The sequence below is a fragment of the Chiloscyllium punctatum genome, chromosome 18, assembly GCF_047496795.1.
Source record: "Chiloscyllium punctatum isolate Juve2018m chromosome 18, sChiPun1.3, whole genome shotgun sequence".
NCBI classification, from domain to species: domain Eukaryota; kingdom Metazoa; phylum Chordata; class Chondrichthyes; order Orectolobiformes; family Hemiscylliidae; genus Chiloscyllium; species Chiloscyllium punctatum.
Genome location: NC_092756.1, coordinates 95,257,352 through 95,271,029, shown reverse-complemented (window position 1 = coordinate 95,271,029; position 13,678 = coordinate 95,257,352). Strand labels below are relative to the sequence as shown.

The 13,678-nt window shown below is 43.7% G+C and overlaps 1 protein-coding gene across 1 annotated transcript; it reads left to right on the top strand.

Moving 5' to 3' along the window:
- Window positions 1-556: 556 nt before the first annotated feature.
- Window positions 557-10,853, top strand: LOC140488987 (ferritin, middle subunit-like). Its single transcript, XM_072588216.1, has 6 exons — window positions 557-658; window positions 1,579-1,725; window positions 2,341-2,466; window positions 9,577-9,723; window positions 10,289-10,414; window positions 10,686-10,853. Exons 1-6 carry the CDS (start codon window positions 557-559, stop codon window positions 10,830-10,832), a joined length of 795 nt encoding a protein of 264 aa, XP_072444317.1. The 3' UTR covers window positions 10,833-10,853.
- Window positions 10,854-13,678: the final 2,825 nt, after the last annotated feature.

The window sequence follows — 13,678 nt, the reverse complement described above, 5'->3', positions numbered from 1 at the left end:
TTTACCCCGTGTCACGAGACTGTGACCCCCCCCCCCTGATTCTGGACTCCCCGCCATTGAGAACAGCATTCCACTCTCTGCCCTATCTACCTGTTATAATTTCCTTGTCCTAGCACCAATCTCCCATTTCCAACACAAAAGGCTGAGAAACTGACTCCCCTTCTTTATTGAGCCCCTCTTTCAGTTGGTCACAACAAACTTTATTTTAAAAGAAAACTTGAAAACCTTTCCAAATCCAAACCTATTTCTTTCAAAAGGACACAAACTCACCGTGACCTGATTGAGATTCTGCTGAGTGACCTCCTGCTGTTCCAATCACAGAATAATCATCCAGACCTGATTCTAATCTACACCTCTGATCAGCTCTGGTTAACACATCCCCACTCTCTCACGGGGGCCTATGTTCATGGGGGATTCCTGATTGACAATGCCTGACAGCCAATCATCATTGGTGCTACCTCTCCTTGGATGTTCCCTGGGGGATAAATACAAGAGCTTATGGGAGAGAGGTTCAGGTCTGGAGTTGTCTGGGTGATAGTGAGTAGGAATAGTGAAGATGGCCTCCCAAGTGTGTCAGAACTACCACAAGGACTGTGAGGATGCTGTTAACAAGCAGATCAACCTGGAGCTCTATTCCTCCTATGTTTATCTCTCCATGGTGAGGCTTGTGGGCTTGAAGGTTCTGTTTTAAAGCTAAGACTGTGATGTAACTATATGGAGTATCTAGGAAATTCCTTGGGCATATGTCTGAGCAAATTGTATGTTGAGACTGTTGTCCTTGTCCCCTTCCCTGGACACACTTGACCCTGAAACCCTGTTTAGGATGGCCCTTAAACTATAACCCTCCTTTGGGTGAGGGTCCCCAGTTTATTGTCACTCTGCACAGTGTAACCACTGGCAATTACCCTCCTGACTGCAGAGGCAGGTGATGTTTTAATTCTCTTTAGTTGGTTATGACTCATCTTATTGAAAAACGTTCTCTAAGCAAAATGTATTAATTTTAAAAGTTGTTCTAATAAAGGTATTTCTGTTGAAGTAAGTTTCTCATAACTAACTTTGAGGAAAGGTGGTTAAATGGCACACTTTCACACATTGAAATGTGAATGATTAATTTACAAAATAGCACAGTCAAAATTCTGTGCAGAGTGGATACTTATTCAGATGGGTGAGCTTGGTAATGAGATAGCTGACTGAGACTTCACATGTTAATCAATATGCTCATGTCCTGAGTTTCAGTTGGTGAATGACCTCACCAGCTTCCAGCATTGAGCATGAATGTTTCTAAACTGCAGTGCAGGGATGTCTAATGGCTGTCCTCAACTGGGACCTTCACAGTCCTGTGCCACACTAGCACACTGCCTCCTTAAGAAACAGGCCAGGGGTTGCAGTTGGTTTTGATCTTCAGTTCAGGGAGATCCAAATGTCTGTTATTTGGGCCAAAACTCACAGGAGATGACTTTTTGATTTTGTCACTAACTTCAATTAATTGGAAGTGAATTGAAATGGTGGGATGGGTCACATTCTGATTGAACCATGGATGAGATTGAGATTTGCTTCCCACTTTATCTCCACTTGCAGTTCTCTTACTTTGACCGGGATGATGTTGCCCTGCGTCACTTTGCTGAGTTCTTCAAGGAGCAGTCCCATGAGGAGCGGGAACACGCTGAGAAACTGATGGCATTCCAGAATAAACGTGGAGGCAGAGTCCTCCTGCAGGATGTCAAGGTTGGCTTCTGTAAACATGAGATTTTAGTGTTTTGTGTGAATTCAAATTGACTGGAATCTCTCAACCTGTTTATTGTCTCCAGATTCGAATAAATTGTTCACCAAAATCATGCATTGAATTTTTAAAAAACTAGTTAACACTTGTGGAACAGCAATAGGCAATTGGGATGATCTGGAATACTGGATGGAGAGCAACATTCCCATGTAAGAATGATCAACTATATAACCTCCAGATGTCAATTCCAACACCCCTAGTAATCTGAGGTAAGAATGGGAGAATCCATAGGGATGGAAGGTAGCTGCATCTCCAAGATGTTTCTAATGGGCTGGTCAAAAGGATCAAAAGGGATAGAACAGTACAGCAAGGAATTACCACCATTGGTGCATATTTTTAGATACATTTGGATTATAGTATCTTAAAACAGTTTAAGAGTAGGATCTTCTAAAATGCCTTCAGCTCCAGGAACAGTGAAAACTAAAGGGGTCAGTAAAACAATTGGCCTGAAATCCAACTCTTGCAATGTTTGGTGGAATACTGAACTGATCAGATGTAGCCTGTGATCCACCTGTCTGAGATGAGCTGTTTATTTTCTCTCCTGACTTCCCTTCCTCCAGAAGCCAGAGCAGGATGAGTGGGGCAATGGTCTGGAGGCAATGCAGAGAGCTCTGCAGATGGAGAAGGATGTGAACCAGAGTCTGCTGGATCTGCACAAACTCTCCTCTGGCCACATGGACCCTCATGTGAGTTTCACATTTTTCTCTCCAAGTTTGGAAGGAAATCTTTGTTTACTCCCTGGGGGGGCAATTCCAATTCTAATCTATCTGCCTCCTGCGGCTGAAATCCTGAAGCTTTTCAGAAGCCATCCCTGCTTGTCACCCTCCCTCCCCACAATGTGGTGGTGATGGTCATGTCTGTAATGGGATGTCACATTCAGGTGCATGGTTTATTCCTTGAGGCTAATCTTTGTCTCCTCTTCCAGCTGTGTGACTTCCTGGAGAGGCACTACTTGGATGAGCAAGTGAAGATGATCAAGAAGCTTGGAGATCACATCACCAACCTGAAGAGACTGGGAGCCCCTGAGAATGGCCTGGGAGAGTACCTGTTTGACAGGCTCACCCTGAGCTGAGTGGGATTCAAGGACCCCATTTGTTGGACATGGTGACTTCATTCTAGTGGATGACTTTGGTTGTGCTTTGCACAAAATTAAAATAGTGTTCACCATGGAACTGAGTACTGTGTGTAACTACTTCGTTTCATTGGGTTCTTGGGGTTTTGATGTTTAACAGCTGATTATTAAATCCTTTTCTCTCAGCCTTGTTTCGATGCTTGTCCCAATATTTTGTTCTGTTTTATTTGGCTGTGTAGAGGGATTTTTGGACTAAGTGAGCAATTCTCATCATTGGAAATTCCACAACAGCTTAAGCTTTTTAGCTTGGAAGGAATACTCACTATCTGCCTGTGCTCACTGGAACAAGGTTACAGCAACAGCCTCTAGTCAATAGTTTAAAATCTAATCCCAGTCCAAATGTTTGACACAACTGCTATACTCTGAGCAATTCTTTCAACTTTTTAAAAACTGAAGCAAATAACTGGCTGCTGCAACTCAGGACGAAGACCTGCTGGGAAAACTTGGGTTTGGCAGTATGTGTGGTGTGAAATCAGTTGAGAACAGTTGCTAGACCTGAAATATTGTTTTTTTTTTTCTTGCAATAGCTACTGTTTTCCAGCAAATAGGTTTGATGTTTAGATTCTGATTTAGCCTCCTCTTACAAGAATACAAAGGTTGAATATCTTGCTAGGAGGCACACTACCTTTTGACTGTTCTTGGATAAGCTATACAAGATTACTTACATGGTGGTTTTCCTAAGCTGGGAAATGGTTTCTCTCTTTTCCACGTTCGATGCTGGAGAATGAAGATTCTGCTTTTGATTGGCATCAGTGTCTCTCATCTACTTGGTTAATAACTATCCTCTACGTAAGAAAATGCAGCAAAGGCCTACCTTGTCCCATGTGGGACAAATAGAGCAATTCCCTTTTTACTGCACTTGCAATCCAGGGGTGTCAAATATTGAAGGCAGCTCTAGGACCCGAGTAGCATTTGCAGGATTTTGTTCCAATTATTTTTCCTTTAACTTACATGAAATCAGCTCTCCTTCGATTATACTCTGCATGGAGTGTGGAGTCACATGTAGATCACTGTGGCATTGAGCTATTTCCAGGGAAATCTAACAGGTGACTAGTACTGATCGGGTGTATCATATTCACAGCCCGTGATAGAATAAGGGGGTCACTAAATAACTCAGTTATGACTGCTCAATCATCATAAGGCTACACTGTTCATTTTTCTCAGATTGAACTGAGATAAATGGGGCAGGTGCCTGTCTTTGGGGACTGGGGAGACAGTGTTTCCCATTTACAGTGGTATTCTATCAATGTCCGCTACAAATGTAAGCTTTGGTGCTTTACATGTCAATACTATTGGGATTGAAAATGCATAATGTGCTTTAAATTTGCACGCACCGCTCAGTCAAATGTTCTTTTCCAATTCCCCCAGTGTGCAAACAGAGAGTCCATTTTACAGGCTTGAGCAGGCTCTGAATGTTGATATTAGAAATGATGCTCCAAGTGATAAGGCTATCTATGGATTTGGTTATGTTCATCAGTTCTCAGGTGGTGGTGGTTCCCTGTGTGCATTTTGATTTTGGGCTTGAATCTTTTAATTTGGAGGATGGATGTTATCAGCTTCAGTTTGGGGAAAGACAAAGCAGCCACCTTTAATGATTTCATTGACAGGGAATTTCGTGATCATTGCTGGGGAATTGGCTTGGGAGAGGGGCTGTCAGTCTTTATAATGGGGAGTGTACACACAACACTCCACGATCTTGACACCCTCCACTTCAAAGCAACCCACTTCAATGGCACAATAGCCACCAACATTCGTTCCTTCCACCCACTGACACTTAACATCTGCAAGGTGTACCATCTACCAAATGCTGTAGGAATTTGCCAACATGTTCCAAACCCATGACCACTCCCATCTAGAAGGAAGAGGGCAAAGATACATAGCAACCCCACCCTTGCACGTTTGTCTCTGAGCCACTCACCAGTTTGACTCAGGGAAATATATCGCTGTTCTTCCCCTGTTGCTGAGTCAAAATCCTGGATTCCCTACCTAACACGATTGTAGGTCTACATCTACCAAATGGACAACAGCAGTAAGTCAAGAAGGTAAATCACCACCACCTTGACAAGGGTAATTAAGGATGGGCAATAAATACTGGCCTAGCCAACAGCACCCTCAGCCAGGGAGTGAATTAAAACTAGCAAGATCTGATTACTTTCCCCAAGGAGAGGCACTGGGAGCCATAACGGTTCATGAGATTCGTCAATGGTATCAATGAAGGGCCATCAATAAAATGATGACTCTACATCAGGTGACACATGACCATGAGAGCAGAATGTTCAAAGTTTAATGGAGTGGGCAAGACTGTCAGATACAGGACACTGAGGGGAAGTGTAAAGTGATCCACCTCTGACCAAGAAAGACAATTCACAGTGTTTTATAAAAGGTGACATCTTTTGTTTGTTATCAAAACTAATGATCAAAATGAAATTATTCAGACAATTGGATAGAAATGTAGTGAACTGACGTAAAAACACAAAACAAAGGAACTAATTAAATATTAGTCCTGATCTGAAAGAGGTTCAAATCCCAATGGATGGAGGTTCTTTGTAAAAGTGTCAAATTCTGGTTCAACCACATCTGGAGTGCTCAGTTCTGGTATTAATGGTGCAGCCCTGAATTTCTGAATGAACTCAGAGATAAAGAGCTGGTTAAATGACATCAACAGTTTGCCCACATTCCTCAGGGTAGAAAGTTAAAGGATGTGTGTAATTGAAATGTTTATGGTGATAAATGGATTTGACAGAGTAGACAGAGGGGAACTGTTTCTTCACAATGGGTCAAATAGAACTGAGGATGTGGAATGGGATTAGAATCTTCACATTAGAACTAAACTGTCCAGGATAATGTTCGGAATGGCTTATTCACACGAAGGATAGTGAATCCACACACACGTGCACAAGCACACAAAATTACAGCTCACAACACTGACACGGTGCTTCACAGAAGGTAGAGCCAGCTCGAGTGGCAAGGAAATGTCAATTTGTGATCTCCCTCCTGCTGTAGCCTTTACCCACCCCCATGGTTAGCAGACAAATATCTTCTGCCTGGATGGATGGCCGTTGAGGATTTGATTTCCATTGCACTTTACCGGGATATCCCCTCTGACCTTACCATCCTGGGTGGCCCTGCCAGGAGGTGGAAACCTCTTGAGGTATCACTCTCTGAATCAACGGGACACTCGAGGCCCTCCATCACAGCGAGGTGACAATCCACAGAAAGGTCAGTCAGGAGATAGAGGCAGGGAAACACTGTTCAGATGCAGATCATCCACAGAATCACAAAATTGTTATGGCACAGGAGGAGGCCATTCAGCCCAGTTGTTTTCTCATGAACCTGTCCAGACATGTTATCAGACACCTCTGGAGCAGGTAGGGTCTGGCACTCAAACCTCCTGGCCCAGACAGAGGCACACTACCCCAGTGCTACAAGACCCTTACTACCCAGGTTATTGAAACATAAAATTAGAGAAAAAAGGAATGGGAGTCAGCTGTTCACCCTTCCACCATTCCATATGATTATGGCTAATCATCTAACTCAGTACCATCTTCCCATTCTCCATCCAACATTTTGATCCCTTTCGCCCTAAGAGCTGTACCTAACTCCTTCTTGGAAACATTCAATCTTTGAGTCTCAATGTTTTCTGTGGCTGAGAATTCCACAGGCTCCCCACTCTCTGGGTGAACACATTTCTCCTCATCTCAGTCCTGAACAGCTTATCCCGTGTCACTACACTGTCCCCCCACCTACCCCCAAATCTGAACTCCCCGCCATTGAAAACTGCACATCTTTCTCTCCCATTTCCAAGACAACAGGCTGAGAAACTGACTCCCCTTCTTCCTTGAGCCCCTCTTGCAGTTGGTCACAACAAACTTTATTTTAAAAGAATACTTGAAAACCTTTCCTCATCCATATCTATTTCTTTCAAAAGGACACAAACTCACCGTGACCTGATTGAGATTCTGCTGAGTGACCTCCTGCTGTTCCAATCACAGAATAATCATCCAGACCTGACTCTAATCTACACCTCTGATCAGCTCTGGTTCCATCAGGAAGTGGTCAGCACGTAGCGTCCTTGAGACCCTTCGGGAAAAGGAGAGGGCGGATCCTGTCGAGCGGTTCCCTGAGCAGACTGTCAAAGCCATTTGGCAGAATGCCTCATCGCCAGAACTTTCCAACAAGCACCAAGACGTGGCTTGGCTGGTGGTGAGAAGGGCTCTGCCTGTGAGATCCTTTATGCACGCCCGGACTCTCTGCCGCACCGCACGCTGCCCTCGAAGTGGCTGCGGGGGGGACGAGACTGTCACACACCTCCTTCTGGAATGTGCCTATGCAGAGGAAGTCTGGAGAGGAATGCAGTGGTGCTTGTCGAGGTTCGTCCCGAGCAGCGCCGTGACGCGGGACTCCGTGCTCTACGGCCTGTTCCCCGGGACTCACACCGAGACGAACATTAACTGCGCCTGGAGGATCATCAACTCGGTGAAGGACGCTCTCTGGGCGGTCCGAAACCTGTTGATCTTCCAGCTGAAGGAGTTGACCCCGACCGAGTGTTGCAGACTGGCACATTCCAAGGTCCAAGACTACGTGTTGAGGGACGCGCTGAAGCTTGGGGCAGCTGCCGCCAAGGCGCGGTGGGGAAAGACCACCGTGTAAGATCGGCCTGCCGAAAGAAGAACAGGGGGCCCATACAGACGTTTTTTTGGGCTCTGCTGATGCCTCAGCCAAATATATGTATATATACAAGATTGAAAAAATGCACAGGATTGTAAAGGACAAGAATAAAGTCGAATCTGTGTTTGTAAATATGGACATATGTATGGCATGATCCAATGTACAGACCATCAAATCATTTATGAATAAAGTATATTTTTGAAATAAAAAAAAAGCTCTGGTTCACACACCCACCCCCTCTCTCTCATTGGGGGCCTATGTTCAAGGGTGATTCCTGATTGGCTGTCAGGAATTGTCAATCATCATTGGTGAGACCTCTCCCTGGAGGATAAATTCAAATGCCTGCAGGAGTGAGGTATGGGTCTGTAGTTATCTCTGTGATAGTGAGTAGGAATAGTGAAGATGGCCTCCCAAGTGTGTCAGAACTACCACAAGGACTGTGAGGATGCTGTTAACAAGCAGATCAACCTGGAGTTCTATTCCTCCTATGTTTATCTCTCCATGGTGAGGCTTGTGGTCTTGAAGGTTCTATTTTAAAGTTGTGACTGTGCTATAACTGTCTGGAGCATCTAGGAATTTCCTTGGTCATATGCTTGAGCAAATTCAATATATTGTAATTGTTGGTTTTTTTTTTCCCCCTGGATGCACTTAACCCTGAAGCCCTGTTGTAATTTTAGAATGCTTTTAAATTATAACTGGCCTTTGAGTGAGGGTCCCTAGTTGTATTGTAACTCTGCACAGTGTAACCACTGGCAATTACCCTCCTGACTGCAGAGGCTGGTGTTGTCTTAATTCTCTTTAATTATAGTCTGTTCAGGACATTGGTTTGGCCACTGTTTGAATTTTGTGTTCAATGCTGGTCTCCCTCCTATTGGTAAGATGTTGAAAAATGTTTGAAAGGGTTCAGAAAAGATTTACAAAGATGTTGCCTGGGATGGAGGATTTGAGCTATTGGGAGAGGCTGAACAGGCTGGGGCTATTTTTCTCCCTGCAGTGTCTGAGGTTGAGGGGTGACATCAGAAGTTGATAAAATCATGTGGGGCATGGATAGGATCGACAAAGCCATTTCACTGTAGTATGGAAGTCCAGAACTAGAGGGCATAGGTTTAGGGTGAGAAGGGAAAGATGAGACCCAAGGGGCAACTTTTCCACTCTGGGTAGTATGTGTATGGAATGAGTTGCCAGAGGAAGTGGTGGAGGCTAGTACAATGGCAACATTTAACAGCTATCTGGATAGGTGTATGAATAGGAAGGGTTTGGAGGCATACAGGCAGGTGGGACTAGATTGGGTTGGGATATCTGGATGGTGTAATGAGTTGACCATTTTTTTACATGCTGTACATCTGACTCCATAACACATCTATGTTTTTCAAAAAACTTTCTCTAAACCAAATGTATTGAATTTAAAAACTGTCCAAATGAAGCTGTTGTCTTTTGTTGAAGATGAAGTGAGTTTACTTATTGTAGGGAAAGGTGGTTAAATGGCACTCCTTTCACTTGAAATGTGAATGATCTTTAACAAAAGCACAGTCCAGATTCTGTGCGGAGTAGATAGCAGGACAGTGTGGTTATTCAGGTGGGTGAGGTTGGTAATCGGGTAGCTGACTGAGATCTCTGCCTGTTAGTCATGTTCATGTCCTGTTTCAGTTGGTCAATGATCTCTAGCATCCAGTACTGAGCAGGAATGTTTCTAACCTGCAGTGCAGGGATGTCTAATGGTTGTCTCCAATAAGGACCTTCTCGGTACTCTGCCACACTAGCACACTGCCTCCCTAAGATACAGGCCAGGGGTTGCAGTTGGTGTTTTGTTTTTCAGATCCTCATTTCTGGGAGGTCAAAATGTCTGCTATTCTTGTCACAATCGACAGATGACATTCTGCTTTTGTCACTCTCCCTCCAATTAATTGGAAGGGAATTAAAGTAGTGGATGGGTCACTTTTCTGATTGTGCCAAGGATGAAAGTAATGCTTTCTTCCCACTTTATCTCCACTTGCAGTCCTCTTACTTTGACCGGGATGATGTTGCCCTGCGTCACTTTGCTGAGTTCTTCAAGGAACAGTCCCATGAGGAACGGGAACACGCTGAGAAACTGATGGCATTCCAGAATAAACGTGGAGGCAGAGTCCTCCTGCAGGATGTCAAGGTTGGCTTCTGTAAACTTTGGAGATTTTAGTGTTTTGTGTGAACTCCAATTGACTAGTATCAGTCAAATCTGTTGAGCCTCAAGACTGAATAAATGCTATATGAATTGGAGATTGTATTGGTGAGCAATGCACTGAATTGGAGACTATTTTGCACTTGTGAAACAGCAATAGGTAATTGGGATGATCCAGAATACTGGATGGAGAGTCATTTTCTTGTAAGAATGATAAACTATATAACCTCAGCTATCAATTCCAAGGCCCCTCTTCAGTGGTAAGAATGAGAGAATCCATAGGGGTGGAAGGTAGCAGCATCTCCAAGATGTTTCTAATGGGCTGATCAAAAGGGATAGAACAGTAAAGCGAGGAATTACATTTGGATTATACCTTTTCAAAATGTACTTTCACAGTATGGTACGCTTCTAAATTTTAAGCTCTGGGAACAGTGACATCTAAAGGAGGCAGTAAAATCTAACTCTTTGGAATAATGGACTGATCTGATGTAGACTTTGATTCACCTGTCTGAGATGAGCTTTTTTTTTTCTCTCCTGACTTCCCTTGCTCCAGAAGCCAGAGCAGGATGAGTGGGGCAATGGTCCGGAGGCAATGCAGAGAGCTCTGCAGATGGAGAAGGATGTGAACCAGAGTCTGCTGGATCTGCACAAACTCTCCTCTGGTCACACTGACCCTCATGTGAGTTTTCCATTTTTTTTCTGTAAAAATTTGGCAAGAAATGATCTTTGTTTACTCCTTGGTTTGGTGGTGGTGGTGGGGGGGCGAGAGATTGCAATTATCATTGACCTGCCTCCTGCAGGCTGAAATCCTGAAGCTTTTCAACAGGCATCCCAGAGTGCACCTCTTCCCCCTCCACAATGTGGTGGAGATTTCCCACATCTGTATTGGGACATCACTTTTTCAGGTGCATGGTTTGTTCCTCGAGGCTAATCTTTGTCTCCTCTTCCAGCTGTGTGACTTCCTGGAGAGGCACTACTTGGATGAGCAAGTGAAGATGATCAAGAAGCTGGGAGATCACATCACCAACCTGAAGAGACTGGGAGCCCCTGAGAATGGCCTGGGAGAGTACCTGTTTGACAGGCTCACCCTGAGCTGAGTGGGATTCAAGGACTCCATTTGTTGGACATGGTGACTTCATTCGAGTGGATGACTTTGGTTGTGCTCTGCACAAAATTAAAATAGTGTTCACCATGGAACTGACTAGTTTGTGTAACTACTTCGTTTCATTTGGTTCTTGGGGTTTTGATATTTAACATCTGATCACTTAAATCCTCTTTTCTCTCAACCTTGTTTCAATGATTATCCCAGTAATTTGCTCAGTGTTTTTATTCTGGTCTGTGGAGAGACTTTTGGATTAAGTGAGCAACTCTCAATTGGAAAGCAGTTGTGGAATTAAGTGGGTTTTTTTTAGCTTGTACGCAGTGCTCACTATCTGCCTGTGTTCACTGGAACAAGTTTACAGCAACAGACTAGTCAATAATTTGGAGTCTGAATGATTGTTCAGAGTACACCAGTTGTGTCAATGCTTAGAGGTCTTTGAAAATTGAAGCAAAAAACATTGGCTGCTGGAAATCAGGAAGAAACACAGCTGGGAAAGCTTGGGTTTAACAACATCTGTGGAGTGAAGTCAGTTAACAGTCACTGGACCTGAAATATTAATTACTCTTGTGCAATTGATTTGTCAGACTTTAGTATTTTCCAGCAATTAGTTCTAATGCTTAGATTCTGACTTTGTAGCTGATCCACTATGACCCCCTTACAAAACCAAGTTGAATATCTTGCTCAAAGGTACACTACCTTTTTTGTTCTTGGATAAGTGATGCTTGATTGCTATATGGTGGTTTTCCCAAGCTGGGAAATGGTTTCTCTCTTAGCCACGTTCCATGCTGGAGGAATGAAGATTCTGCTTTTGATTGGCATCAGTGTCTCTAGTCTACTTGGCTAATAACTATCCTCTACGTGAGGAAATGCAATAGTGCCTACCTTAACCCATGTGGGATAATTGTAACAATTTATTTTTTTTAACTGCTCTAACAATCCCGGGCTGTCAAATACTGAGAGCAGCTGGTGCAAAGAAAGCTATAGGACTCAAGTAGCATTTGCAGTAATTTGTTCCAAATGTTTTTTCTGTTCATTTTTACATGAAATCAGTATCTTTTATATACTGTGCTGAGTGGGGAGTCTGACTTCAAGGGAAATCTAATGGGTGATGAATGCTGATCTTGCTTGGGATGCACACAGCCCACAATACAATAAGTGGGGCACAAAGTAACTTGGTCAATGACTGCTCAGCCATCTTAAGGCTGTGCTGTTCATCTTTCTCAGCTTGAACTGAGATTAATGGGGTAGGTCCTGTCTTAGGAGGGGAAGAAAAGACAACATTTCCCTATCTAAAATGTTATTCTTGTGCTGATGTCTATCATAAATGTCAACTTTGATGCTTACCACCTCCTCTGTAATTCTGGGTTTGAAAATGCACACATGGTTTGTCTTTGCGCACACTGAAGTCAAATGTTCTTTTCCTACCTTCCCAGTGTGCAAATTGAGATGGTCCATTTTACCGGCTTGACTAGGTTCTGAATGTTGATATTGGGACTGATACTCCAAGTGACAAGATAATTTATGGATGTGGTTATCGTCATTAGTCCAGAGGTGGTGTTTCCCAGCATGCATGTTGATTTGTGCTGCTCCTTTAATGTGGAGGATGGACATGATCAGTGTCAGTTTATGAAAAGCTAAAGCTGCCACCTGAATTATGTTGTTGACAGGGAATCATATGATCACAGGGAGAGGTGGGGAATTGGCTTGGGGAGGGGGTGTCAAAGTCAGGATAATGGGGAGTGTGCCAACACCACTCAAGGATCATGAGACCCTCCGGTTCAAAGCAGCCCCCTTGATTCATTCCTTCCATTCACTGACACTTAGCAACTGCAAGATGTACCATCGATCAAACGCTGTAGGAATTCACCAAAGCTCCTCAGACAACATATTCCAAACCCATGACCACTCCCATCTAGAAGGACAAGGGCAGAAATACATGGTAACTCCACCCCCTTACAAGATCCCCTCTGAACCACTCACTGTTTTGACTTGGAATTATGTCACCGTTCTTCCCCTGTTGCTGAGTCAAAATCCTGGATTCCCTCCCAAACAGGATTGTGGGTCTACCTCCACCACATAGACAACAGCAGCAATTCAAGGTGGCAAATCATCACCACCACCTTGACAAGGGTAGTTAAGATTAGATTATCTACAGTATGGAAACAGGCCCTTTGGCCCAACAAGTCCACACTGACTCTCTGAAGAGTAACCCACCCTCCTCTGACTAATACACCAAACAACTCTGGACAAGTTAGCATAGCCAATTCAGCTGGCCTGCACGGTTTTGTAATGTGGGAGGAAACCCACACAGACAGTCACCCAAGGCTGGAATCGAACCAGTGATCCTGGCACTGAGAGGCAGCAGTGCTCGTCGCTGTGCTGTGGGCAATAAATACTGACCCAGCCACTAGCACCTCATCCTGTGAGTGAATTAAAAATTAGCTAGATCTGATTACTTTTCCCAAGGAGAGGCACTGGGAAACAGCTTTTCATGAGATTTATCAATGTTATAGATGAAGGAATGAAGGGCCATCAATAAAATGATGACTCTACATCAGGTGACACATGACCATGAGAGCAGAATGTGGCAACGTTTAATGGAATGGGCAAGACTGTCAGATACAGGACACTGAGGGGAAGTGTAAAGTGATCCACTTCTGACCAAGAAAGACAATTCACAGTGTTTTATAAAAGGTGACATCTTCTGCTTGTTATCAAAACTAATGATCAAAATGAAATTATTCAGACAAGTGAACAGATGTAAAAACACAAAGCAAAGGAACTAATGTAATTTTAGTCCTGATCTCAAAGAGGTTCTTTGTTCTATTATAAGAGCTGGCA

Bases quoted from the DNA above. Each gene is read 5' to 3' on its own strand.
- LOC140488987 (XM_072588216.1), top strand. From the start codon at position 557: ATGGCCTCCCAAGTGTGTCAGAACTACCACAAGGACTGTGAGGATGCT. The intron at 1,726-2,340 runs GTTGGCTTCTGT...CCCTTCCTCCAG, and splicing joins TCCTCCTGCAGGATGTCAAG to AAGCCAGAGCAGGATGAGTG. The intron at 9,724-10,288 runs GTTGGCTTCTGT...CCCTTGCTCCAG, and splicing joins TCCTCCTGCAGGATGTCAAG to AAGCCAGAGCAGGATGAGTG.